This window comes from Aspergillus tanneri (assembly GCF_003426965.1).
Source record: "Aspergillus tanneri strain NIH1004 chromosome Unknown AapTan_8_pilon_pilon_pilon, whole genome shotgun sequence".
NCBI lineage: Eukaryota > Fungi > Ascomycota > Eurotiomycetes > Eurotiales > Aspergillaceae > Aspergillus > Aspergillus tanneri.
The window spans coordinates 2,372,061-2,399,810 of record NW_022984635.1 but is presented as its reverse complement, the minus strand read 5'-3'; the positions used below and the strand labels follow the sequence as shown (position 1 = coordinate 2,399,810).

The window sequence follows — 27,750 nt, the reverse complement described above, 5'->3', positions numbered from 1 at the left end:
GTTCAACTCGAGATGGATGAGAGTATTTATAGCCAGTCAGCCAGGTAGCGACGTAAGCCCTGGAGAAATCCAAACTCCTCAGATCTTGACGAGAGGGTACGGAAATTCCGATAATGCCGTCTTCCAGGATGATTAATCCAACTGGCCGCGGCGTTGCACGATACTGCGGCATAATCCACGCTGCTAGGCGCCTCGAAATTTTAGTTGCATACCTCACTTAGAATCCAGCCAATATAATGCATCGGCCGCTACAGAGAGGTTGTAAAATCAATTCGAGGGATTGGCCAAACATTAACCGCAAAGGGTAATAGCTCAAGGCGACACGACGAGCGACTTCACCGCACTGGTCATGGGAGCAAGAGAGCACAGCGACCTTCGATAAGAAAGCCCACATCAGCGAATGACCGTGTTTCTAGCATCGGTCTATCCGTTATCAAGTCTCATACGGGCGCAGCAGACCGGAAAGTCGAGGACGGAGCTCCAATCGGTTATTAGTCGGCCGTGATATTCGGTTCTAGACCTTGGAGAACCGCATTTCGCAGGGCTGCGATCGGTGACGGCGGCGAAAATAACCCACGGAATCGCCGTTGAGGCATTTATGCCATTGGGTTTGTTTCTCCCAGGCGTGGTTTCGTCGTCATCTGAGCAATCCAACCGCAGGCAACGGCACACGGGATCTACATGGTTGGGGCGAAAATGCAACCCAAGACGTGGGGTCGCGGAAAGGGTTAGGAGAGTGGGGTTAGTAGTAAGCCACAATCATCCTTGGAGCCTGTCGGGGGTTGGTGTCGGTCTCTTTCTTGAAGAGGGGAGTACGAAGGGCAGAAGATACCATAGAAGATAGAAGACCGTTCGAAAAAGCGGGTTCTCAAGTCGACGCATGGTCTAATAGAGGTTGGCAAACAGAGAACAGAAAATATGAATAAATTCACTGCATAATAAAACAGAGGAAGACAGAATCAGCTCCAAGGCTGGTCAGATCAAGCCGGATGGAGGTAGAGGAAACTGGAATTGGAGACGGGGTGAGGGCGCAGCTGCAATTTCCGATGGATGGGGAAAAAAAAAAGAGGGGGGCTGAGTGAGGAACTAATGGACGGATGAGACGACCAGCCCCCGACTTGGTGAGTGCAGAATATAGGGGGTAGAATTGGGGAGGAAGAAGAAGTTGGAAGGGGAAGTGCTAAGAACAGCGAGGGAGGATTCTTATATACTTGGGAGGACGAGGCGGGCGGTGATTACAGGACGGCGTATCGAAGCCATACCGGAAGCGGCAAAGCTAACCGGAAGAGGGAATTCACAGGTCCTCGCTTTACAAACATAATTATTTTCGTGGTACATAATAACTCTCTTTAATAATATTTCCTTTCCCCCTTTTAGTCAATGTGGTGGGAAACGAGATACATCTATTAAAGTCTCCTTGATGAGCTCTCCCCCCACGAGCTGACGTGATACTTAACTCTAAAAAGATACTCTTTGTTATGTCCCTGTCTCTCCAAACAACCTCAAGTATTACCTAGTCAGCCACGTTATCTAACAACAACTCATGTACAATAAGCTGTTCTAAACCCCATATCGCAACCAGATACCATAAACAATATATACAAGGTGAAACACTTTACGTATCCAAAAGTGAATAATATAGAACTAGCATTTCATGATAAGGTAGGTAGCGTTGCAAAAGATTGTCAATCATTGCATTGCATCACGTAGGGTTCAAAATATGCTCTCTTGGCCAGCCCAACCAAGTGGCATAGGAAGAGGGCATACACCGGACAATCTCCGCAAGTACTTGTCTTGCCCAGCCCCTGAAAAACCAAAGACCATCAAAAAGATGAAATATTACACAAAAGTGAGCCAATAGTATAAGCCCTAGCGGCTGGCGTTCCTGGATCGCCAGCATAACACGTTGCGGTAACATATAGGGCCATAGTAAGGACATCCCAATTTCAATGTGTAGTCCAGCAGTGACCAGGTGTTCGGCCGTGACTTTCATAAAGTTTATGGCTGTCAAATAGTCCTCTTGTTCATCTTGTTCAAGACTGCTGCCTTCGACGAATTTCCTTAAGTTATCGATTTGAGTAAATATATCTCTCGGGAGCAGAGACTCATCTGCCGAACTGTAAACGAATTTAATCTGAGTTGGAATTCTCTTTTCTTTGCAATCTTTTGAGTTAAGAAGGGAACACGAACCTCGGCAGCAAATTGATAGGATGTGCAAAAGCACCATGCACAAAAGGTGCTAATTTAGAATTCCTCAAAGGTTCTGTAAACGGCTCCAGAATAGCTCTTATCCCTCTGATAACCGAAAATAATTCCACGGTGTTCGAGATTGGACATGGGAGACGGAAATCTGCAGATCGAACCGGGAGCCCGCAAACCCATATAACAACCATCGAAGCAAAGCAAAAGATAGCCTGCCAGTTCTCCCGCTTCATAGAAGAGGATATAATAGCCCGAAACATGCGTAATCCACAGGCTTGATGGTAGTCAGAGCATTCCAGATATAGTGGCTTGCGCGAAGGGAAGAGATATGCTCGATGCAAGGCCGAAACAGCCAGAATGCCATGCATTACAAATTCATTTTCATAGCCCTCCACTGGGACAACTACACGCCAGGTGTACCGCATATCCTCACGCATTGCAAGCGTGTTGCATGTGACAGTACAGAAATGGTGCATCAGTTCTAGGTCGCGTACCCAATTTTCTTTCTGTATTGTGGGGACATCATGGAGAGTATCAGAGAGCAGATCAAATAACGCCGCATTACTTGATTTTGCAGTATCCGGGGTTGACAATAATGACGGCTGGTCCTTATTCAAAAGACCAGGCGTAGGGGTTGCTGTTCCTAGCCGAGTTGAAGAGCTCTGGGATATTGAAGGGCTTTGCCGACTCGAAAGATTCACTGGGGCAATAAAACTGCATGTGATACCATGACTAGAACAGTTGCTGCAGGGGTATTGTTCATTGCACTTATACAATTAGTATATGATCGTTTAGGTGTGAAAATAAAGCATACTTTGATGTGGCGTCTTTTGCATTCCTGGCAGCCATTGCGTGACTTCTTATGGGATCGTCGAGGAGGCATTGAGCCAGCGTCGATCTCAACATACAACCAACTTTGTCCGAGCACTACGTATAATGCATGTGATAGCGCTTATCAAATCAGCAGTCTTGATCAGGAAGCGAGGAGTTTAAGCTGTAGAAAAGATGAGATGATGACGAATGCCCGGGGAACGGATACGGATACGACACCAGGCGGTATTTGCCAAGACCGATACCTCCTATAAACAACAAATTAGAGAGGAGGAAAATATGCCAATTGATGACATATATCTTTGCTACACAGGGTCTAGAATAAGTTCACTCTCTCAAGATATAGATGGATTACTGTGGAATTAAGGGCATCCCAGCCCTTTGCAAATTCCTACCTAAATACTCAGTAGCTGGTGAAAACAGTGCATTTCGGAATAATCTATTCATTGATTGCGAGAGGTGCCCCGAGGTATACGAAAATAGGGAACAGAATTCTTTTAACATAAAAAACAACGCTCGTAGAAAATGGGGTAACAGAGTTAACCAGATCCAGCAGTCATCCACTCAATCCATATCCATTGCCTCCTCCTCAACACCACCATCAACCTTCGTCCGGAGTCTGCGTGTCTCACTCTTGAACACCTTATGCGGCCGCACCACATCCGCAACCTTGACATCCGTATTCTCGGTGCTGCGCAGCTCACGGGGCAACAAGTGCTCGTTCTCAGATACCAGCTTGAAGTTTTCTGCAGCCTCACGGGCCCGATTACCAGCCATGCGCTTTTTGTAGAAGACACGCTCACGACGCGCCCGAATCTCACTGACACGCTCCATGGCGTGGATGGTCTGAGCCATCAGCTGGCGGTTGTAGCGGGTGGGAACGTTGCGGCGGGCGGAGAATTGCAATGTGCGGTCGACAGTCATTTCCTTGCCGGCATGTTGACGGGAGATCTTAGTCCATTTCACCTTCCGAGCCTGGCGTTTCTTGGTGAAGGCCCGTTGGCATTTGGAGCGACAGAATCTGAAAGCCTTGGCTTTAGCGCCAGACGTCAGCGCCACTCTCCACACAGAGTATGAAATTTATGGGATCTTTGGAATCGCATACCATCATTTCTGACAAACGTAATCCCCTTGGAAGGATACGTCGGACGACTATGGGGTTGTTAATTTGGAACTCTGCTTGCGACGCCTCGATAAATGGTTAGAACTAACCTGCAGAAAAAACAAGTTTCAACCCTATGGTCAGTTAGCATGCGGATAGAATTTCAAGACGGATTATCAGCGGAACACACCTCATCTTGACGGTTGTGAGGGTTGCTGTCGATATAAGAGGTGTGGAGTACCAACTGAAGATAAAAAATTCTTTGATAACAGGATAATAAGGCGGTGAGTACTGGCATTTCTCCTCTGACTAAAAGAGGAAAGGCTGGCTGGTCTACTCCGGAGCTTGGTGTGGTCTAAAAACCTCGGTGTGGGCTAAAATTCTGCCACAAGACTTACCGCTTTTTTTGGACCATGACGAGTCTATGCCAAGAATACGCTCATCATGGTCGGATAAACATGGCTCCGCCAAGGATCAGAACCTGGCACCTTAATTGAGAAATCATGTGATGACCTTCCGATGTTGGAAGCGATTACTTGTTCCATTGAATGGGTGGCCAGTGGTCGGGTGACCACTAAGTTACTAAGTTAGTTACTAAGAACTAGCTTACATAAATTATGACTAAGCGAGGTCAAACCCGGAGGCGCCTATGTATGGTGATATGCTCCAACAACTTTGCCTAGTGGCGCCCGGTCAGGTACTTAGTCACGTGATTGTTATGCCTAATTAGGTATAATCGGTGTTGCCGCAGTAGTTCCCTTTCAGAAAAGCTGCTAATTCACTGGGATTTCAGGTGCACCACACTAGCTCAGGCACTCAGAAGTCAGAACTCAAGACCCGTTTATCTGTGCAGTGTTTTTCTGCGGGCGACAAACTGATGCATCTGATGCCGGTGAGGTCTTTGACGGCCGGCCATTACTCACCAGCCTTAACAGACAGAAACCTGGACAACTCGAGCTTGATAGTTTCTCACTATCCCATCTCTACATACCTTTTCTACAAAACGGTAGCCTAGGCGCATTCATTGACCTGCTAGTTAGGATCGTTGGACAAGTGCCAAAGTTGATTACTTTGGTTTTTGTAATTGATAGTGTGGCTCCCAGGCGTGGAGAGTTCTAGGGAGACGCTCTGTACGTTTTCACGAAACTGCTATGTCTCCTCCGCGATCTAACTGCCTTTTTCACACTCAAGATAGTCTTCACAAGCATGCGCAGAACATATATAGTGAGAGCGGCATTTGAAGCAAAAGATCTAATTCTCGATGTCGGCTGTCTACCACAGATTGAGTGGGAGCCATGCGAGAAACGTGCAATGAGAGAGCTAGGTGGGGGATTTCCTTGGTTAGAGATGATATGTAGACATTCCTGTTTTTCTTTGTAGGAAAATAGAGTGTGATTTGATATAAATGCCTGTGATAAAATAAGATTATTGGTAGATGCATGATATTGTCGGGGGACGTGATTTGCTATATTTTCTGGCTCTAGAGACATGCCGTACAACGTCAAAATTACCTAAATAGGAAGTTGTGGTGTTGCAGATATCGCTGACCTACTTTCTAATATTACTCTATTAGTAAAAACTACAACAAAGATTAACTAGAGCTTCATGCTGTATTCGATACGATAGACTAGTTAGGTTAGGCAGGTTTTATACTACAAGGTGTGGTATTGATAGTGCTCAGGGATGTAGCTGTATGCAATGGGGTAACAATACAACTAGACTTGACCGCGGGAAAGTACATTCAGTCCGCCAAAACAGTTTGTTTAATGTGGGGCCTCCCCTCACGGACAGTGGAGATGACGGTAACCTCGTATACTCGGGAGTATCCTGATACAGCTGTCTGTATTCACCGAGATATCATGTGGATGCTATCTATATATTCAAGCGCCGGAGCCATTTAAACAAAACCTCTTCATATCACAGAATCTATTGATAAATATTGACACAGACACACCATCAAATCAGAAACAATGCCGAGTCCCCAATCATCCAGAGCATCCAACGACTTCCGCAGCGATACCTTCACCACTCCAACCTCAGCCATGTTGGAAGCAATGGTTAACGCTACATTCGGCGACGACGTATACGAAGAAGACAACACCACAACGGAATTTCAAAACGAAATCGCCCGATTAACTGGAATGGAGGATGCCCTGTTCATGTTATCCGGTACTATGGGCAACCAAATAGGCGTTCGAATTCACCTCCACCAGCCTCCGCATTCCGTGCTATGTGATTATCGGGCTCATGTATATGCCGAAGAAGGATCCGGATTAGCTGTGCTCTCTCAGGCCATGGTGACCCCAGTCCACCCTGCAAATGGCATCTACCTGACTCTGGACGATGTGAAGAATTGGGTCACTTTGGGAGATGATATCCATACAGCTCCAACAAAGGTTATTAGTCTGGAGCTTACAATTGGGGGTGTTCTTACACCGATGGAGGAGATTAAAAAGATTTCTGAGTTTGCACACGCCAATGACATGAAGGTTCACTGCGACGGGGCACGATTGTGGAACGCTGCGGCAGCCACTGGTTATTCCTTAACCGAGTATTGCCAGTATTTTGATAGCGTTTCCATGTGTGTTTCCAAGGGACTTGGTGCACCGGTTGGTGGGGTTCTAGCTAGCACGAAACAGAATATCAAAAGAGCGCGATGGTTGAGAAAGCAACAGGGTGGTGGTATTCGACAAGCTGGCGTTTTGGCTTCTGCTGCTATGATAGGATTGAAGGAGGTATGGCCCACCATGAGGGAAACCCACGAAAAGACTAAGAAATTGGCCAAGGATTTGGAGACGTTGGGGGTTGTGCCCCAAATCCCTGTTGACACCAATTTCTATTTTATCGACGCTAGAAAGTCAAATATTGATATGGGGGTATTGTTGGAGCAGTGTGAGAAGTTCGATGTCAAGTTGATGGATGAACGGATCGCCTTGCATCATCAAATTAGTGATGATTCTATCGAGAGGCTTAAGGTTGCCATTGCTCAAGCTGTCAAAATTACTAAAACCTTATCACCTGGGTATGTCTCCAAGGTTCGCCCATCTGGGTATGGCAGTACGTCGAAGATGAATGAGTATAGTTAGGCAGCAGGTATCTATACGTAGTATTATCTATAGCTAAAGTGTACAAAAAATGACATCTCCAGTTCCATTTTCCATTTCTATAATGTACATTGTCATCACATCTTAGGTGATACGTTGAGGTGACGTGGGATAAGCCTATACAACGTGTAGATATATATCTTATATTCCAAATCTTTCTCTGATATATCCTTAATCATACTCCACCCATAACAATCTATTGCTGAGATTTCGACCAAATATCTCTCGAAGCAACAACTGTGCTCACAATCATGGCCATACCAACCTCCAAATCCCCTAGCGCAGTCCATCCTAGGAAAGACCCAGGGAGAGCTAAGTCACAGCTATCGATGACAATCCGCTCCAATAGAGTTGTAGTTGATGAACCTGGTGCAGACGAAGTAGACTTGTCTTCTTTCTTTTTCTTCTGCTGGCCACGGCCCTTCGGAGTCCTGGGCCGTATAGCAAAACCAAGCAGCGACTCCAAGAGAGACCGAGTAATAGATATACAGATGGAATAGAACCAGAACTTGTTAGCTTCGATGAGAACTGTGGTGTACCAAGGAACCAGCCAGACGTTCATATCATGAAACTAACATTGCGGGTTAGCATAGCACGTAAGTCATTTTTAATAAAATAGTATTTGGGGACCAAGAGTGGTATCGGAAAGGGCGAAATACAATAGTGAAGTCCTCAAGAAGACAATACATTCCTAAACAACTGAACTCCGCAAGTTCCATGATTGTCAAGATGGACAATTTCGAAGTGTTCTTTCCAACCAGGATATTATAAACACGTTCGAAGCAACCGAAGAAACTACAGAGACGGAAATATCTCCTCCCTGGGCAGTACTGTTACTCTCCAAGTTGTACACACGGACCACAGCGAATTGTCCGAGGATATCCAAGAATGTAAGATATACTCACCTAACGCTAGCTGCGACACAACTATTGAGCATCTCATGGCAGTAGCATTATCAGTACAAACATTGGCCCCTACCTGGGCCAGAGCTTGAATCAGACGAAGAGTCTTTTCTAGACCGGCAGTGGAATTTGTGAAATTAGCCAATCGTTTGGGGAGAGATACCCCTGTATTGGCAGAATGCTCGGCCATTTGTGTGTGTGGTCCAAGATTGGCTTGATGGAAATGCGAAGGTCCAAGTGTTGCTTCACTCCAAAGGGATGGGGGTTGGCATAAGGTACGTGGAGAGTATGTAATTTTCTTGGCACATGTGATAGGGAAGATGAGTTTATTCCTTGGTCCTTAGAATTTTTTTATTTATTTTTTTGGTTGAGAAACAAAGGAAGCCAATTCTCAACAAAAAAAATAAAAAAATAAATAAAAAATAAAAAACGTAAATGAATAACAAAGGAACAGAATATATTACTAGCGTATGCTTCCGAGAGGGGTAATACGACACAATATCTATTCACAAAGAAGGATCGGCGTTAAACCATTTCATCCAACTGAGGGGATACGAGGATGCCTATCTCCGTTCAACCTTGTAACCTTGGAAAGATAGAGTTACGGATACCGGGACGGAAAATGGAGCATGGGGCCAGGAGCGGAGATACTATATCCCACTGCTTTTGGTCTTTATAGTTGTGATATAGTATATAGGTACCTCTCTCTTAATATCCCTCGATTTTCGTTCAAGAGCATTTCTATCGTGTATATATACATCGGTGGCAATTCAGAAACACAACACCCAATCTTGCGAAGAGAGAATAAGAATGGATTCCTCTACGCATTCCAGCAAGCCGGACAACAGGAAGAAAACCTCAGACTCGGTCAATGATCCTGATTATGATGTAGATTTGAAACCGGGCAGCGAGAGCGCTATGCCGGCGGAGCTCATCTCTGCTGGATCTCAACATTTACATCGAAAGCTAGGAGGCAAAGAGATACAGCTGTTTGCTGTGGGAGGAGCTATCGGGACATGTATGAAATCATCCAATACCTCGAAGGGGCCTTCTCAGTCGAACATCCCTATTAAATCAAAATCGCTTCTTCCTATTAAGGCGATGATGCTGATGTTTGCAGCTCTATTTGTTCAGATGGGAGCATCTCTCCCGAAAGGGGGACCAGCCGGGCTATTCTTAGGTTTTGTTGCATATGCGACCCTTATTTATGCAGTCAATGAGTGTTTTGGTGGGTTTATTTTCTATGCCCTCTTTTTCATTGCTTGGAGCATGAAGTATATTAAATGATTGGATTTTTTATAGCGGAGATGGTCACCTATCTCCCCATCCCATCACCATTCGTTCGGCTGGCTGGATTTTGGGTTGATGATGCCTTAAGTTTTGCCATGGGGTGGAACTACTTTTTTCTTATGGGTAGGTTGTACCTAAGCTTTACGTACTCCCATTTTTGCAGCTCATTTCTGTATCTGACCGGATATGGCTTCCACAGCATTTAATATCCCGTACGAAATTACTGCGATCAATGTCCTTCTTACCTACTGGACCGACAAGGTCCCTGTGGCCGCAGTTGTGGTGGTTTGCTTGGTAATTTATGCGTATGTTTAATACGCCCTGTTCCAGTTCTCCAGTAAATAGCAAGAAATACTGACAGGTAGCAAAGAATCTTGAACGGGCTCACGGTTCGCTACTTTGGCATGTCCGAGTTTTACATGTCGATATTCAAAGTCTTCCTCATGCTAGGACTGATGATGTACACTTTTGTCACGATGGTGGGCGGTAATCCACGCAATGACGCTTATGGTTTTCGCTACTGGAAGAACCCTGTATGCAGTCTTCTATCCCCGCTGATGGATAATTCCTACCTTGTTTCTGTTCTATTGTTAATAAGGATACAAGGGATCATTCGTCGAGTACCTCGTTCCTGGTGACGCTGGCCGCTTTTGTGGAGTGCTGTCATGCATGATTCAGGGGTCTTTCACGTAAGTTTTCTCTCGTATCTATCCGTCTCTCATGGGACTCTGTTAATTACTTGCTTATAGTATGGTCGGACCGGAGTATATTTCTATGACAGCCGGCGAGGCAGAAAACCCACGCAAATTGCTTCGAAAGGCTTATTCTTCATTCGTGTGGCGTCTCATGTTCTTCTTTATCGGGGGTGCTCTCTGTGTTGGGATTGTCATTCCATACAATGACGAAATCCTCGCAGGCTATATTGAAGGGAATAAAGAAGGAAGCGGAACTGGTGCTGCGTAAGTTGCTATTCCTCCCTCTGCCTGTGACCTTCTTACTTCGGATTCGATCCATCCAACTGATGTATATAAATAGCTCCCCCTACGTCATTTCGATGGTCAAGTTCGGAATCAAAGGTCTTCCAGATCTAGTTAACGCCCTGATCATGACTTCCGTTCTTTCTGCTGGTAATAATGTTATTTTCTCTGCCGCCCGCACTCTCCACGGCATGGCAATAGATGGCAAAGCTCCTCAATTCTTTGCAAAGTGCAACAAGCTTGGTACCCCGTACTATGCAGTGCTAACAGCGCTGGCTTTCTGCCTCCTCTCTTTACTGCAACTCAGCAAATCGTCAGCGACAGTCCTCGATTGGCTTGTGGGCATCTGCACGGCTTCATACCTGCTCAACTATTTCGGAACGATTGTCACATACCTACATTTTTATGCGTCGCTTCGTCGCCAAGGTATTGATAGGAATACTCTCCCGTATAAAGGATTCCTCCAGCCGTATACCGCCTGGTATGCCCTGTTCGGAACTTTCATAATGACACTGGTATTGGGGTATTCTGTTTTTATCAGAGGAAATTGGAGCACTACAACGTTTTTTACTAATTATACGATGGTCGGTTTCTTTCCTGTCGCGTTTGTGTTTTGGAAGATAGTTCGAAGGACTAAATATGTTCGACCGGGAGAGGCGGATCTTCAACTGGGCAATGTCAAGAGCGATATTGACCTCTACGAGGCAGTTTATGAGCCACCGAAGAGAGGGAAGGTATTGGGGTATTTGAACGGTATTTTTGAGTGATTTTTTCGTTCGTTCTTGTTCAGAGGTCAGATGGGTAGGTTACACAGTTCTGCGTGTGCTGGAGGTATTCTAGGTTTAGAATAGTTAAACACATTCGGTTATGTGATTATTGTAAAATTACTATTAAAGGAGTGTCTCACCAAGTACGCAGACTCACATAAAGGAACAGAACTCATGTATTGCTTGTTCCACGGGATATTCTTAGGAGAGACAGATGTCCACATAGGAAGAAAACAGCCGCCGTATACACTTTGCATTCCACTTATATGATCATATCTGTTCTCACAACGTACCACGCATGACCTGGTTGCTAACAAATTCTAAGCACTTTGAGTTGGGTCCCCAAGAGCAGCAGCTGGCTGGTAATTTCCAAAGTCATACTCCACATCATAATCCTCCTCGTCAATTTCTCCATCAGATAGCTCCACATCTTGAAGATTCTCACCGTCATCTTCCTCATCAGCACTAAACCCATACTCCTCCTTCCGGATCTTCTTCCACGCAGCAATTGTTTGCTTCCGGGTTAGACAGAACGGTAACTTCGACAACGAAACACACCCATCCTCAGTAACCTCAACCGTCTGTCCTATAGAACTAGCAGTATCGGTCGCCTTATCCATCAAAATTATATGAATAAAGAATACCATTCCCTGCTGAGCAACCACCTTCTGTCCTCGTACAAACATCGGGAAATCCATCCAAGTCGGAGAGAAAGTAGCCCCCAAACTATACCCGCAGGAATTGAACCGTTGATCCCGGAATCCATTCTCATCTGCAACTCGAGCATACGCTTCAAACACGTCACCGATTTCCCGCCCGGGTTTTAGAGCTTCCATGCACGCCTTCATTTGCAAAATGTTGACTTTGTGCATTTGTCGAGCTAGCTTCGTGATCCCGCCTATAGGAATAGTGCGCATTAAACACGCATGATAATGCTTATACACAGCCGCGTGTTCCAGGGTAAGCTGTCGCTCGATCTTATCTTTCCCGGTAGAATACCGAGTAAGAACGGCCTTGTTTCCGGACACAAGAATGTTTTCATTTGCTGGGTCATCGCCGCCTCCTTCATAGACGGTCCCGACGATCTCTCGCCATAGATCTCCCTCGTAAGCCCCCGGTTTCGCTAACTTGAGAGTCCGGACGAGTGCAAAATCAGCCAGGTAGGCTGCTTTGCGAACCTTTCGCATCTCGGCCTCGGATTTCACGATTCGCAGCTCGCGGGTAAATAAATCGCTATGATCGACTAAGGTACAAAGCCCGTCCACAGCCTCTTCCAGCAATTTCCCAAGTCGATGAGTCAGGGAACAAGAATCCGGCTCGTATCCGATCCTCTTCGACGGGGAATTGATAGCAAAGTCTTGCAGGACCTTCGGAACCAGGGACACGGGATTACTTCCTGCATCGTCGGATCGGATAAGCACGTCTTTTTGCTCGAGGACGGACGTGTACAGCGCCTGTCGCAGGTCCGGGATTCGAGTAATCAGCCGCATGGAGCCGTCGTTGTGGAAGTACATGGCCTGGAAGAAGACGTAACCGAAAGTATCAAAGCCGGTGAAATAGTACAGCGATTCTTGCTTGGTCATGAGGAAGCCATCGAGGTTCTCTCGTTTCATGAGTTCCAGGGCGCGGTTGCGTCGGGCTTGAAACTCTTCTGCGGAGAAGTAGAGAGCTTTTTGGAAAGGTTGGGGTGTTTTTGTGATGATGGCCATTTTGATTGTAGTTGTAGTTGTTGGTTGATTTGTTCGTTCTCAAGATTGTAGACTATCAGACACTTCATGAAATAGAAGACACGGGAGTTCTTGATATAGAATTTCATCCAACTTGGATAAGGTGGAGTCAAGCTTGATTTCTAATCTACATTGTATCCTTTCTATGGAAATGTTACACACCTATGTATTCCAGTAACATTCTAGCTCCTAAGGGAAATGCGATCCAGACAGATAGAACTAAAATAGCTGTCCACGGTGAACAGTGACTTATCGGCCCAACAGATTTCCCCGCGGGAAAGTGGAGACTATATTCAAATACGGGGTGCATTCGTCCTAAGATACTGTGTTGTCAAACTTAACCACTCATCCATAGTTAGGAATGTTAATGTAAAGGTTTGTGAGATAAGTCTTCCTCCTACTGTCTAATCAGGGTATACAGCTACTCCAATTGAAGCTATAAGTATCAAATGCCGTTCTACAAGTATATCAAGTATGGTATCATATCGAATCGATATCTTTCAACCCGGTAAGAACGAACAGATCTCTAATTACGCACTGCAGCCACGTGTATATCTCCACTTCAAGAGGGGCTTATCTACCCCAACTATGCCGTGCGAATACTAGGGCAATACGGGTGGCTTCGAGACATATCAGCCAACAAAATAAGCTTTGGCTCAAATACGAGCCAGTGGTGGGGCATGAATGATACGAGTCTACCTGCCGATCTTGTTGTATAGAAGCTCTGAGGTACTGATAAGCTGCTGGAGCTCTACTTGTCATTTCTCAGTTAGAGAAATAAAAATAAAAATATGTATAAATAAAAACAGCATAATTACCAGACTACCGTAATACAAGAAAAAACAAGGGAAATCCAGATTGACAATACCGGATTGTATCGAACATATCATCGGGTTACCGGATCTGACCATTCAAGCTCTCGGTGCTAGCTTCCAATCGCAGGCTCCGCATAGGTATGACACAGATGGTTGTATTCGTTGAGCAGGAAACAATGAGAGTTGAAGTAGAAGGCGGGGTAAAGGGCGAGCGGAAGGATTTCAAAGAACACCGCTCCATGGAGAAGCAAGGGGTTGACTCACAACCGCGGTTGAAAACCTTTGCTAGGATTGAATGACGGTGATTGTTTTTAAATTACCGTTTACTTACTTCAGTTTCATATGCTGGCAACAGTTTAATCTAGCGTTGCTGAAATGGACAAACGAAAGAATCAACATGGAAGTCAGAGCCCCATAGAGTCTTGGTTGGTTCGAGGGGCGTTTATCATCGGCCTGGTGGCAATTTTCTTCTCAGTTTCTAGTGAGACACCCGGATCATGGGTTACTGGACGCTTTGGGTTGTTGAGTCCTTCGGGACTAGGCAAGTACACCCCGGACAATCCATCAGGAGTATGCCAACAAGTACAAAACATTTCTCCGAACAACAAACAGGTCGAACAGTTTATTCGAGACACGGTGGAGTCACCAGAATATCATAAGGAAATTATCAACAAACTGACAGGAATCATTCAAATTCCGTCGGAAAGCTACGACGAGCTAGGGGTGATTGGGGAAGATTCCAGATGGGATATATTTTACCAAGTGGAGGACTATATCAAAGCGAACTATCCAACGGTCTTCAAGACAGTCAAGTTAGATCACGCCAACACTCATGGCTTGATCTTCACATGGGAAGGAAGTGTTCCACCATCAGAAGCCAAGCCTATTCTCATGCTTGCGCATCAAGATGTTGTACCTGTGCTAGCTGATACAGTCAAAGATTGGTCTCACCCACCATATGACGGCCACTACGATGGAGAGTTTATCTGGGGCCGAGGTGCTACAGATGACAAGGGTTACTTAATTTCCATCATTGAAAGCGTGGATTTATTGATAAAGAGCGGATTCAAACCAAAACGCACGGTGATCCTTGCCTTTGGATGCGATGAGGAAATCAGTGGCGAAAACTGTGGACGACCCATCTCGAACCTGTTACACAATCGATATGGCGACGATGGTATCTACTTGATTATGGATGAGGGGTCCGTGGGTATACAAAAAGAGTTCAATAGGTCCTTTGCCATGGTCAGCACTGCTGAAAAGGGTTACCTGGATGTTGGCATCAATGTTACATCTACCGGGGGACATGCTTCGAATCCTCCGGATCATAATGTTATTGGTATTCTATCGGAAATTGTGATGACAATTGAAAATAATCCGTTCACTGGGAAAGTCACAAGCAAAAATCCAATGTTTAACTTCTTGGAGTGTGCCGCTGTGCATGCCCCAGAGACTAGCTTCCCAACGGCTGTCGGAAACAAACTCAGCAAAGCGGCACAGGGTGATGGGAAAGCTCAACAACAATTGGCGCAGGTGCTGGATAATATGAGATATTATTTCAGGACCAGTCAGTCTGTGGGTAAGATCAACGGTGGTGTTAAGATAAATGCCATTCCCGAAACAGCGTCAGCAATGGTGAATCTCCGACTTGCTGTTGAGACTTCAGTCGCAGAAGTGCAAGGTCACTATGAGAGCCTAATCAGACCAATTGCCCGGAAGCATGGGATGGTATTTGAGGGGTTTTATTCATCCTCTGATTCTTCAGAGGCACGAAAGATCAAGTTATTTAGCGTTGACGCACTGGAACCAGCACCCGTTTCTCCGATCGATGCTGAATCTTTTCGAGTCTTGTCTGGCACCATCAAAAACACTCTCAAACCATTGGACCAAGATGACGAGCTTATTGTTACTCCATACCTAATGCCAGCCAATACCGACACCAAGTTTTTCTGGGCTTTGACCAAGAATATTTATAGATTTACGCCGATCAACTTGGTTCAGAACCTCAACAGAGCGCATACTACGAACGAATTCATTAGAGCGGACGAGTTTGTACGGGAGCCACTCTTTTTCGCTAGTCTGATTTTGAATGCGGATGATACTGTGGGACAGTAATAGCCTGGTTACTAAACGTACTAGCATATTTGTTATATAGAATACTATTTGGTTAGTTGTTATCAGCAAATACCATATATCTCACGAAAATTACATTTTAGCACCTGCCCAGATCACTAGAGAGCATTGGAAAAAGAATTATCAGTTTGTTTTGGTCCTGGAATTTTACCCTGAATTATTTTTCAGTACATAGTATATATTTCTTCCGCTTAATGCTCCTGGTTGTAAGACAGTATAAACTTAGGGAAACCTAAGTTTATACGACTCGGCCAAAAGATTATGCATACATTTGTTAGATCTTTCTTGAATTATATCTCAACATTATGAAAGCGATCATGTCGTGGAAGTCTGACTATATTTTATACTATTCCTTGAGACGGAAAGCAAAATGTAAATGCGAATTACAGTGCTGAATTGTTACTTGAAAGTTTAGTAGTTTTACAATTTGATCGGATATAGAGGCACTTATATTTATATTCCTGGATAAATTAACTACAGTTCTTGAAAGTAACAAGTTAATAGAAGGAATATACACCTAAAGAGTCCCAATATCAATGATAATATTCATCGCCTTTTCCTGAGCTGCCGCTTTACAAGTATCATACACTTTGAGACCATCGTGGAATGGAAACACTACCATGAATCAGTAACTGGCCATCTATTAAAGAGTACAGCATTTGCCATACCATGGGTAATTAATGGCGATGCATCAATCAAACCAGAGTGGAAATGTCGTAGTAGCAACTCCACCGCTGTTGCGCCGACCAGCGACGCCTTAATCGCTGCCCTATTTAGCCTCACATCCATAAAGAATGCAAGGGGCAGGTATTAACCCACTGATATCATGGCTCCAAAATCTTCTCCATACGTAAGTCAAGCTTCTTCCCATGTACGCTAACCGAGTCAAACCTGTGCCCATCCGTTGGCGCTGTAAGCCTGTTCAATGCATCCACCCGCGCCGAATTGACAATCTCATGCGCGCGGAACCTCTTCGCAATCTCTAGACGTGCATCATTCTTGTCGACTGCCACAATTAACAAGGGCGAGTACAGTCTCGCTGTCATAATCGCCGCCATACTGACAGTCCCAGAGTCCCAGCCCCGATAACTGCCAATATACTACAAAGCTGCAGGTTTGAATTAAGCACACCACATTCCAGAGCCGTTCGGAAAAGCATCCGAGAGAACGACAGCCGTACGTGAATCTAGATCCGGCGGGGATTTGAATAAAGCGGATGTGGCATGGAGAACACGCACATACTCGGCCTGCGTACCGTCGATGTTAACTTATTGCCGAGGATCCATCCTCCATATGAGCAATGAGAACAGCATCCCTTGCGACAAGGCTCGCATACTCCGCAGGCTGAAACGCAGGAGACGAACTTTGTCTCCGGATGTTAGCCCTCGACTGCAGAGCCGGTTGAGTCGATCTCACCCACTGCCTCGTGGCCGAGAATACGCCCGGGTTCTACCGTTGGGACATCGTCCTTGAGGATATACAGATCTGTGCCGCAGATAGAGGAGTGCAATACAAGTACAATTGCGTCATTGGGATTCACAAGGTTGGTTTGGGACGCTCCTCGAGTTCGAGATTCTGAGGGCCATTGTACACGAGAAAATTTCATCGTGGGATTGAAAGTCACGGTGCTGTATAGATTCTTGGACAAAGTGTTGGCTTGGGGTACTGACTGAAATAGCAAACAAAAACAGTTTTGTCTGGCCTAAGGAACTCCACCATGTAAGGAATGATTCAGGAAGCTGCGTGGCACCTAGAAGGTCATTCCCACGGTTTCCGATCCTTAATGTGAAAATGCTAGCTATATCCAGGACGTTATCCCAACTGCAAAAACAATTAGGGTTGTTTAATGTTCTATATAGTTCCTTTTATCGCTATCCTAAATTCCAGTAAAAATATAATGTTGACCATACATTCGTACTCAATATTTATGCCTCACGTATTATTATTTCCGTTGGGTCTGACAAAAGTGAAATTCAGCTGCTGATGGACCCAGACAATGACGTCTACACTTCTTCGGCTTCATACTATGTGATGGCGCGGGTAGAGAATAGACCCAATTTGCAGAGGAGTTCTGCATTTATGTGGTCATTTCATCAGCCTCCAGTAGACAAAAGTAAATATACAAATATTGTTATTTTCTCAGAGGAGCTATTTGTTTATTTAATAATACATTCCAGATATTCAGGTCCTTATTAAGCACTCTAGGGTGTGGGCGCTAAGGTTCTTACATAGTATTTAAGGTACGATCCACGGAGATGAAACAGATTCCAGGGATAAATAATTTAAATTCATCTAACAAATATACTTGGGTCTGGGGAGTCGACCTGTTTGACTTTGGCAAGTTATTAAATAAAAGGAATATATATTTTATCCCGAAACCCAGTAACAGAACCTAGGTAATGAATACACAGTAATTAATCACCGCAGGCTTTTAACACAAATCTTATAGCTTTTCGGCTTTAATTAACTTCTTAAGTAAGAGGGTGCTAGCTATCGTTTTCTAGTATTTCTAGCATTATTTCTTTACACTACGGTCTTTAAAATTCACCATCCTGCACCATTTTCACGGGAAGTTGTCGGATTATTTATGAAAGGTCTGAATTGATTGCATTTAGAAGGATTATTTGCCCTCCTTTTATGAGGGATATAGCGGTACACTCTGTGGTACAGGCTATGTTATCTCACATGATGTCCCAAACTAGGGCTAGCTTATTCTGACAGAGGTCTAAATTAAGCAGCAAAATGTCAGATATACGGCTAGTCCTGAAGAGGAAATAGAGTACGATTGGTAAAAAGGTCTTATTTGAATGAATTGAGCTGGTTGGGATCTTCTTTTTCTTCTCTTCTTGGTTATTCGTGATGATTATTTTGTTGTGTGCTCCGAGGGGTTTTTACCCCGATCTAGTCACTTGATTCTGTCCACCAACGGACATATTATTTGACACAAAAGAGTTTACATTAACCTTATCCAAGTTCCAGAATTGTTAGGAGCCCTCAGAAGCGCGGTAGCTAGATCCTTAGCTAAGATACTTAGTTAGGTGAAGTGTTTATATTCACGCCCTCGAGCCTAAACTCTTGAAGCCAGCGAGTGGTGTAAATAACTGCTAGTTATTCTGCATAGGAAAATTAACAAAATTAGCAGAAAATAAGTCCACTACACTACAGCCAACATCAAACAATCAAAAATGCGGAGCAACAAAACTCAAGAGCTGGCACCACTAAAACACACAGGTCGGGTGTACAAACCATCATCCTCAGAACCAATCCCAACCACTCCATTTAACAGTTATACTCCATCTTGAACCCAAGATCCTTCTGCCCACCAACTGAATTCGTAAAATCAACGCCCATCTCACCAGTCTGCCAATTACTCAACTCAACCAAGAAACTCATAGTCTCAGAACAGGTATTACTAGCTAGCCTGGTGAGCTGAGACTTAGAGGTTAATCCAGTCGGGAACCTAGTCGTGGCAACCATCTGGCTCTTCGCGGGCTGATTATTCCACGTTGGCGGCGACAACCTCGGCGCAGTGCTCCAGACGTCTGCTTGGACGGTGTCCCCAGGACCGCTGGCAATCTGGTTATTCTCTGTGAGTTGTGGGATAGCCAGCTCGAGGGTGCAGCCCGTGGAACCCCGCGGGATGTTGAAGGTGACCAATGACGTTTTCATGTTTTGGGGAGGTGATATCTGGCGCTCGAGGGTGAATTGTTGGCCTGGGGAGGGTGTATTCGGTGATGATAGGCTGAGGACGTCAATCACGGTAGGAGCTATGGTGGTGCAGGCTCTTGGGACCAGGTCGATGGGGGTTGGGAAGCTGGTTGCTGCTGCAATGAGCAAAGAAATCGATGCGATGAGCTTGTTCATTTTGATGGTGCTGAGGATGGATAGATGTTGAATGACTTAGTAAGAATATTTTGAATAATCTAGAAGAATGAGGACGAACGGAAGAACGAGGGATAAGGCAGGTTTTTTATACCTCTCTCTACCGATGAAGAACACAGCTGACATCAATACCAAAGCAAGTCAACAGCTATATTTTCAGACAAAATAGAATGACGTATCATTTTCACACAATAGCATGTATCATGGCGTATAAGAGGCTGCGACGATAATACATGTCAGCCAATTCCTATATTCACTCCATCCTGTACCGAACGAGTACACGAATCGGAGAATATTGGCCAAAGAGCACACGCAACCGGCAAAGCATGACTCGAAACTGGATACCTCTTCTGACTGATCCCTAGGATCAATCAGTGCAGAGTACATGTCTTGATATGCTTGGTCGAGTTTATAAGATGTCTCACGTTACACAACATGAAAGGTCATGGCCACGATATACGTGAACACAAGAACGACGGCCTAGAAGAAGTCAGACGTTGTGACACATATCATAACACAGTGTATACATAAATAGGATTGGTTCGTGTAGTGCAAATTCAGAGTTATGCTTGCGTGGCTAAGACGTGCTTGAGGGATCTAATCGTCTGTGATGCTACCGCTGATGCATATGGGCTCCTTGCAGTTTAGGTAGGACAGAACTCAATTTAGTCTTGGCGCAGATGAAATGACCAAGTCTAGGGTTCCATGGGCATCGTTTCATTGTGAAATGTCATTGCATTGTATACTATCTATTTGATACTTTTGTCTAAAAAATAGTAACGTACAGTTTTATTATTTAAAGGGAGACAGCAGGAGGGCCACCTGTCAGGAAGAGACAGGTGGAGTCTTCTACGGGCTGGCTAATATTGAGCGGATGACTTGCCCGCGACCTTGGGCCTCCTCCGTGGTGAGAAACTGCTTCAAAACCTCGTGGTCACCTTGACCCTCTATCCTGACAAATGCCAATGCCGAATCCAGGTCACTTGCATGAGCCCAGAGACGGCCTTCGTCCCTGAACCCAGATCGGGCGATGACGGCATGTATGATCGTCGGAGATAGTGGCTGGGTTGGTCCATTCCAATCCGGATTCCCCAGATGCTCTCAGCCGTCGATTCCGACTGGTGAAAGGGCAACAAAGGCCTGACCATTGATTGTCGATGAACCCCCGAGCACACAGCCAGCCGAGTAATCTTGGGTGCGATGGCCTGAGACCCTTCTGTTCAAGAAAGGGTTAGAGTAAATAGTGTGTTCGCCCAGCCAGCGCTTCTCCCTTATCCCCTCTGGCAGTCACCTGGGGCTCCAGCTTCAATTGCCAGTCTAGCTCCGTGCCCGTTAAGCTAGGTCAGGCCATGGGGTTCTGGATGTGAGGATTCGTCATTCGGTCCTGACCTCTTTCCAGGTCTATCATTTTCACAGATGGATCCTCTGGCAGTCGGTTTGCTACACGAGACCATCCGTGCCGCCTCCGACAATTACATAGTCAGCAGCTTCTGGGACGGGAGTAGCGGAAGAGGTCAAATTATCTATTAACAAATGGAAGAATGATAGAGAAGTTATTGTTTCAACGGACGTTTAGATATCAGACATCCACATGTTTTTATAAGTTCATACTAAACTGGCGGTGACGGCATGGGATAATGACCAACAGTAGTAGTGATGAAATAAATGCTTTTTCTTTATCTCGTGATATTTGGGTCAGCTGGTCCGCAATCTTGTTGAGAAAGTTAGCTTTGGAAGTGTTGTTCTTCGTTACATAGAAGTGGGAATTGTGTCAACCATATGGATGACTGAATTAGCTCGGCCTTGCCGTAATTGTAATAACTAACTAGATAGTTAACTGAACCTTTTATCTTTTACATAAGCCCAAAGAACCATAGTTATGTCTTTCCTGCTTTAGCTGAGCTTCTGCACGCGGGTCGACGGTAAAAGAGACAGCATCATAAGATTGACATAATTGCTTAGGGTTAAAGCGCTCAATTCGAGCTGGGGTTAGTCCCTGGTCGCAAATTTAACTAGGGACTAATCATTTTTCTTCTTGTCGTTGGAGATTATGTTACTAAGTGTTTTACCCCAGTAGGTGTGCATGGGGCAGCAGGCATCCGTCGACTGCTAATCCTTGGTAGGCCAAGCAGCAGCCTTCCCTGTGCAGCAGCCTACGTTCCTCAAGGGCGGGCCTTGCCGGGATTCTAGGGCTCGTGCCACGCGCCGACTCTTCCCGCGGGCCTCCTAGCCACGGGGCCGAACTGGGAGGTCGCCCGGGGAGAGGTTGTAATGGAGGAGGAGGTGGTACTGGTAACTCGAGGGGCCGGATTCGAGGTTCCCAAAAAGCATTGGTCCTAGCTGGTGCCCGTGGTAGCCTGTCCCTCACTCCGGGAAGCTCGGGAATAGTATAAGAAGGCCTCCATACAGCCTTCCCCGACACGGCCTGCGTCTTGCAAGACCACCTGGACCGTGGTCCGAGAGTAGTGTAGTCTTGACCTTTTAACCCTTTCGCGTTTAGGATCTCGGCTTGTCCTATAGGTCAAGCAGCCGGTGAAAGTATTAGGTGACTGTCTTATTTTAGCGCTAAGCCACGGATTGAAGTGCGCGGTCGTCGGAGAGCTAAACACCTACATAGTGCTCCACGTTCCCTATAAAATCATCCACCAACTTGACCTTCATGGATGGAGGTGAGTTCACAGGTTCGAGGTGAACTGTATCCTTCTTGGAGATTGCGTTGGTACCACAGAGTAACCCGATGATTAAGGGGGCTGTCCATGCTGTTGAGAAGGGATGCTAGTAGCGTCTTCTGAACGATCTTATATGGAATATCATGCAGGAAGGGAAGCAAAGTTGATGCAAACTTACGTAATACATTGGTTACTGTTGTTGTCCACTGCCTGTTTCCCCCTTATATACCTCAGAGAAGAATGTGTAGTCAGATTCCGGCATCCAGATCTTGGTTCGAGTTACCTGTCTTCTGACCTTGTACTAGAGGCTTAACATAAGCGTCCTTGGTAAAGCGTCCACCAGCATAATTGAAGAATTAATAGCTACAACCATGTAATATTTGATTGGCCCGGTCAAGTAACACAGATAGTTGATATGGTTTGGATTTTACCAGTATATGCCTGGTAATATTACAGGGTGTGCGAGGTATTTAGCAGAAGGTATGTACTAAGAAAAAGTCTTAGTAGAAGCTCCACACTAACCCCAGTAGACGCTAAATCATTAAAGGTATCCCCTTGGCTGGCAGCGCTAGTCGTCGTTAGCGTCCTTTTTCTGCCGCAAATGACACGCCCGCTTCATCTAACACCACATACCGTAGAATTGAATGAAATATAAATATTTAAGCTATCTATGAACAATTTACATCCTTCTCACCTAAAGGGGGTCGTGGTGTATGAAAATCAGCCCAACATGACCTTATGTCAGGCCTGCATAAGGGAATTCTGCAGGTCTTGCAGCAATATACTGTGTGGAATTGCTTTGGAATAGTATGACCTCGAGCCTTTGCTCTTTGAACCCGTACAACACATAAATGGCACCATTTGCGAGGGTGAATCCTCTCAACCTGATGATCACCTTCATCTAATGGTTGAACTGAGCTATGTTTTCGCTTTCGTTGAAGTAATTCCTCTGATCCTTGCTTAAATAGCTCCCTGTACAGACCTTTTCGAAATTCAAGATGAGTGATCTCCTTCATACCTTGCTGTCTGCGGGCCATCTTAGCAATGCAATAAGCATTAATAATAGCTATGTCAAGTATCCAAAAGAATATAGGCCACCATGAGCGTAAACATCTTTGATGAGTTTCATAGCTTGCACGTAGTTGATTTGCACGATCCACCCCTCCCATATGATAGTTGTAATCATCAATAATCCGGGGTATTGGAAGTTCCTTGGTAGGCTGATCACCAAATGGCTGACGGGCAACTTTTGCACTGGTTGAGGTCTTAGCAGGGCGTTTGCGCAAGCGAGGAATCCAATCAGTTGGCTTGTGTACAGTATGTACAGTTGATAATGCAGTAACAATATTATACACGCCATGCAATACACAACACAGAATCAGTATCAGAGTCAACACCTGCAGGAGCTGCATATAAAGTATTCCATGGTTGAGGCTTTTTTTGAATCCTTTAGCATACAAAGGGCCTTTGGAAATAGCTTTTTAGATGCATTTGGTCGGGTAGTTCCACAAGCACCAATCCCAAGCTGCCGAAGATAATTGAATAAAGGAATAGTTGAAAAGTAGTTGTCCATATAGATTGTGTAGTTATTATGTTGAGATGGCAGACCTTCTTGTGCAAGTTGAACAACCATAGATCCAGTAAGAGTTAAATTCTCAATATCATGCTTTTTAACCTCCACAAGGGACTTGTGACGGCTTGCCCATATCCAGTATAGAATATAGCCTTGATCTACAATGGCAAAGAGCTTATATCCTTGCTTAATTGGCTTATTTGGCATCTTAAAGGTATGACAAGAACGCCCAAAGCCGCGAATCATTGTCTCATCTATAGAGACTGCATTTGAAGGCTTCCAGTGCTGTAAACAGGCTGTGCGAAGCCTAGCTGCAAAAGGCTCTAGCTTATACCACCACATCTGATTTGGCTTAAGATTAAGCCTTATAGCCTCTTGTACAGCAGCCTCAGGATCAGGATCTGCAACGTGGAAGTATCGCTTGATTTGCTGAAATCGTTTTAACCCCATAAATCTTCGAGGCATATGGAATGGCTCCTCGCTAGTCTGCCAGTAATCCTCATCACTAGGAGATATATGGACTCCCATATAAATTAGGATTGCAAGAAAGATCTGAATCTCTGAAACTGTAGTGTTATGCCATTCTCTCCCAGATTCGCCAGCGTTCTTAGCCTTTGCATATTTGTTGGTATTGGATGACAATAATGCAATTAATTCTTGGGAGATAAACAAGGAGAATAGACTGTATGAGCTTTCAATATCAACCCCAGGTGGTAATTGTACTAGAGGAGGGAAAGGCTCAGCCATTTTAAGAGGCTTGAACTTGACATCTTGGTATTGAGGTATTTCATGAAGAATCTCTGCTAGATTAAGCTTTGCAGCATTTTCTTCTTCCTTCTTAGAAATAGGAGGAGGAGATACAGAGGCATTAGATGGAGCCACAGAGGAGCTATATAATAAAGGCTCTTCTGCCTCATCTAGAGGCAGACCCCATAAATCCATTATACACAAAAATGCATTGGTATGAATAGGAGGTGCGTGGGAATTTAGATAAATAAGGCTATTCCCAAGTAGGAAGAAAGCGGTGAAAGCTAACTGACCAATAAAACTACACATAACAAAATTACCGCTAACGACGACTAGCGCTGCCAGCCAAGGGGATAGAAGTGAAGATCAATTGGCAAAGATCAGCGGCCAGCTTTACCGCTGTTACGCGAACCAACCTATCAATGCACTGTTACGTGGGGGCCGTTTTGGCCTTGGTGACTCACTCAAAGCGGCGAGAGAATGGGAGCCGATTTCCTACTCATCAATCGCACCCGCATAACTCTAGCCTCATTCGTGCTTTTCCCGAATGAGCATGTCAACTCGATTGCTGATCTTCGGTTGTGCCACGATATTATAAGTCTGTCCGTTCGGGGTCGAGCGAAGAAGACAGCGCAGGAGAAAATTCGTGATGACTGCTGACGGGTGGTGCGCCGGGGGGGGAGGGGGAAGTACAAGAATCCAGGCTGGTTGGCGACCCAACATCCCTTGTAAAGTTATAGGATATAATTACGCAAGAACCTTGTTGGTTAAAGTCGGGGAAAATGCCGAAAGATACATAATCAACGGACTCGTAGAATAGTTTCGTGTCCTAGTATTTGCCTCCTTTAATCCTAAATGCGTGAAGACAGAATCTTCTGAATGGGCCGTCAGGCATTTCTATAAGCAGTATCCGGATAGAAATAGTAATTGTTAGAAGTGATTGTAGAAAGTGTCGCTCTGGATTTATTTTCTACTCCACAGGCTAACTTGCATCAGTACGAAAACAAGAAGAGTAGATAAACTGAGTTCTAGAGGCAGTCTTTCTAATTATTGTGTAAATAAATGAGCGTAATCCGATTTACAATGTTCCACTATTCCAGTCGCAGAGAATATTAAAACAATAGGATTGTTCCTGCTTTCCACTGCTCACAGGGTAAACCATTGATTGAAGACGTTGTTCGGGTCCACTTGGACCTTGATGGATCTCAGGCGGTCGAGATTCTCACCGTAGATGGCTGAAAGGTCCTCATCGCCATGGGCAAAATTAATGTACCTGCATACGGGGTTAGCCAAGCTGCTCACGAGGAATCCCGATGATGATGAGGGAAGAAGAGAAAAAAGAAGAAGACAGGAGAAAAAGACTGGTAGGTAGAAGGGAATGCATACGCAGCCGGAGAATCAAGACCGTCTGTGGACCGCCACAAGTCACGAAGTTTAGAACCGAAGGCCTTTGCCTCCGACTCCAGGCCCGAGTCATAGTACCATGGGATGGCCACAGCGTTGAAGTTGACCTTGTTGCGCCAGGCAAATGCAGATGACGACTGAAGAAAAGACCGACTTTTCTCCAAGGAGTACGCCTCCATAATCACTATGCTCTGGCCGGCGCCTTTTATCGCAACGAACTTGACGTACTCATCCCAGGCGGCCTTCCAAGTGGTGGAATCCATTTTGGTGAGGCCGGCAGTGTATGCCGGCTTGTACCCACCTTTGGTACAAAAGCCCTCCGCTCCATCATTCCAGTGGGCATACTGGAGTTCGCTCGTAGTGTCATCCGTCGGACCAAGATCAAGAAGGGGCTTGAATGCAGCCCTGGCCTCTTTCTCCCGACCGTAGTAGAACGGCGTAAGTGCAATCATGGGTGAATAGTTTGGAGCACCACTAGTTATAAAATACATAAAGATACTCATCTCCGGTGCCAAGGTGAGATTGTCAATTGCTTTTACCACGTCCTCGATCTTGTCTCCAGAGTAGATGAGTTGACCAAACCAGGCGATTTGTTTATCTGACGAGACAGGGAACGACTTCAGGATCGCTGAAGTGACAATGCCAAAGTTAGGACCAGCACCGCGAAGCGCCCACCAGAGATCTTCATCCTTGGGTGTGATCGTGTGAATCTTTCCATCAGCCAGAACCACGTTCAGTGACAGCATATTGTCGACCGCGAGGCCATACAGACCCTGCAGGTTGCCATATCCACCGCCAAGACCAGCGCCCAAGACCCCGACGCAAGGGCAGTTACCCGTGTGGACGAGAGCCATGTTCTGGAATGCAGCTATAGTAAGCTCGGAGATCAAGACCCCGCCTCCAATAGTGACTTGCGTCTTGTCGCAGTTGAACGACACCGAGTTTAACTTCCTCATGTTGATTATTATTCCATTTTGCTTGAGGTGGAATTCAGACCATCCATGTGCGCCAGTCTGCGCGAGGAACGGGATGTTCTTTGACGTTGCAAATTCGACCTGTTCACATTGAATAAATGGTTAGTAGGGGAAATGTTCCACCCCCCTGCAACGTCTTTCCTTCTCCTTCCCACCTTCAGGAAAAGAGAAGGAAGGCCAGAGAAAGCGGTGGTAAGTGATATTGACTCTGTTTAGCACGCACTGTTTTTGCAACATCCTCCTCAGTGGCTGGAGTCACCACGACTCCGGGGGCGGGAGCCTCATAGCTGCTCCAACGCGGGTACGCGGTGGTATTCCCATCAACTATGACAGCTGAATGGGACAGGAGAGGCCCCAGTTCTCTGGAGACCTCTACCTGCGACAACGTCGAGACTGTCTGTCTGAACATGGACTGCATTATCGCGAGTACAGCCGGGATGGCGATCATTTGTGCCAACAGAAGAAGACCGGATCTCAATAAATAATCATCCTCTCAGGCAAAAATCCCTGCAGGCAGCCTCGTGGGAGCTTACTACAGGAAAAAATCGGAGGTTACTGTTGCACCCTGGCCACAATAAGGAAGAAATATATCCTGGCCAGGTCCTTTAGTCCCTTAAGTGGAGAGCATACTAGACTCATTGTTCTATTAAA

General features: G+C 45.4%; 9 protein-coding genes across 9 annotated transcripts; 3 read left to right on the top strand and 6 right to left on the bottom strand.

Annotated features, from left to right (window-relative positions):
- Positions 1 to 3,597: 3,597 nt before the first annotated feature.
- Positions 3,598 to 4,330, bottom strand: RLP24 (ribosomal eL24 family protein; the record flags this gene model as incomplete). The annotated part of the gene is made up of 4 exons (XM_033575957.1): positions 3,598 to 4,067; positions 4,139 to 4,185; positions 4,246 to 4,269; positions 4,326 to 4,330. The coding sequence occupies 4 exons, from the start codon at positions 4,328 to 4,330 to the stop codon at positions 3,598 to 3,600; spliced, it is 546 nt and encodes a 181-aa protein (XP_033421812.1).
- Positions 4,331 to 6,105: 1,775 nt separating this feature from the next.
- On the top strand, positions 6,106 to 7,221 carry GLY1 (threonine aldolase family protein; the record flags this gene model as incomplete). Its single annotated transcript, XM_033575956.1, has 1 exon — positions 6,106 to 7,221. One exon carries the CDS (start codon positions 6,106 to 6,108, stop codon positions 7,219 to 7,221), a length of 1,116 nt encoding a protein of 371 aa, XP_033421811.1.
- Positions 7,222 to 7,435: 214 nt separating this feature from the next.
- ATNIH1004_011392 (uncharacterized protein) lies at positions 7,436 to 8,331 on the bottom strand (the record flags this gene model as incomplete). Its single annotated transcript, XM_033575955.1, has 2 exons — positions 7,436 to 7,810; positions 8,218 to 8,331. 2 exons carry the CDS (start codon positions 8,329 to 8,331, stop codon positions 7,436 to 7,438), a joined length of 489 nt encoding a protein of 162 aa, XP_033421810.1.
- Positions 8,332 to 8,951: 620 nt separating this feature from the next.
- Positions 8,952 to 11,175, top strand: ATNIH1004_011391 (uncharacterized protein; the record flags this gene model as incomplete). The annotated part of the gene is made up of 7 exons (XM_033575954.1): positions 8,952 to 9,369; positions 9,444 to 9,554; positions 9,631 to 9,736; positions 9,802 to 9,917; positions 10,213 to 10,390; positions 10,467 to 10,889; positions 11,040 to 11,175. 7 exons carry the CDS (start codon positions 8,952 to 8,954, stop codon positions 11,173 to 11,175), a joined length of 1,488 nt encoding a protein of 495 aa, XP_033421809.1.
- A 320-nt stretch (positions 11,176 to 11,495) lies between these two features.
- On the bottom strand, positions 11,496 to 12,884 carry ATNIH1004_011390 (M24 family metallopeptidase; the record flags this gene model as incomplete). The annotated part of the gene is made up of 1 exon (XM_033575953.1): positions 11,496 to 12,884. The coding sequence occupies one exon, from the start codon at positions 12,882 to 12,884 to the stop codon at positions 11,496 to 11,498; it is 1,389 nt and encodes a 462-aa protein (XP_033421808.1).
- A 1,208-nt stretch (positions 12,885 to 14,092) lies between these two features.
- Positions 14,093 to 15,832, top strand: ATNIH1004_011389 (M20 family metallopeptidase; the record flags this gene model as incomplete). The annotated part of the gene is made up of 1 exon (XM_033575952.1): positions 14,093 to 15,832. One exon carries the CDS (start codon positions 14,093 to 14,095, stop codon positions 15,830 to 15,832), a length of 1,740 nt encoding a protein of 579 aa, XP_033421807.1.
- Positions 15,833 to 16,367: 535 nt separating this feature from the next.
- ATNIH1004_011388 (uncharacterized protein) lies at positions 16,368 to 16,908 on the bottom strand (the record flags this gene model as incomplete). The annotated part of the gene is made up of 3 exons (XM_033575951.1): positions 16,368 to 16,465; positions 16,519 to 16,614; positions 16,701 to 16,908. The coding sequence occupies 3 exons, from the start codon at positions 16,906 to 16,908 to the stop codon at positions 16,368 to 16,370; spliced, it is 402 nt and encodes a 133-aa protein (XP_033421806.1).
- A 2,221-nt stretch (positions 16,909 to 19,129) lies between these two features.
- On the bottom strand, positions 19,130 to 19,714 carry ATNIH1004_011387 (uncharacterized protein; the record flags this gene model as incomplete). The annotated part of the gene is made up of 1 exon (XM_033575950.1): positions 19,130 to 19,714. One exon carries the CDS (start codon positions 19,712 to 19,714, stop codon positions 19,130 to 19,132), a length of 585 nt encoding a protein of 194 aa, XP_033421805.1.
- Positions 19,715 to 25,867: 6,153 nt separating this feature from the next.
- On the bottom strand, positions 25,868 to 27,508 carry ATNIH1004_011386 (FAD-binding oxidoreductase; the record flags this gene model as incomplete). The annotated part of the gene is made up of 3 exons (XM_033575949.1): positions 25,868 to 25,994; positions 26,108 to 27,180; positions 27,323 to 27,508. The coding sequence occupies 3 exons, from the start codon at positions 27,506 to 27,508 to the stop codon at positions 25,868 to 25,870; spliced, it is 1,386 nt and encodes a 461-aa protein (XP_033421804.1).
- Positions 27,509 to 27,750: the final 242 nt, after the last annotated feature.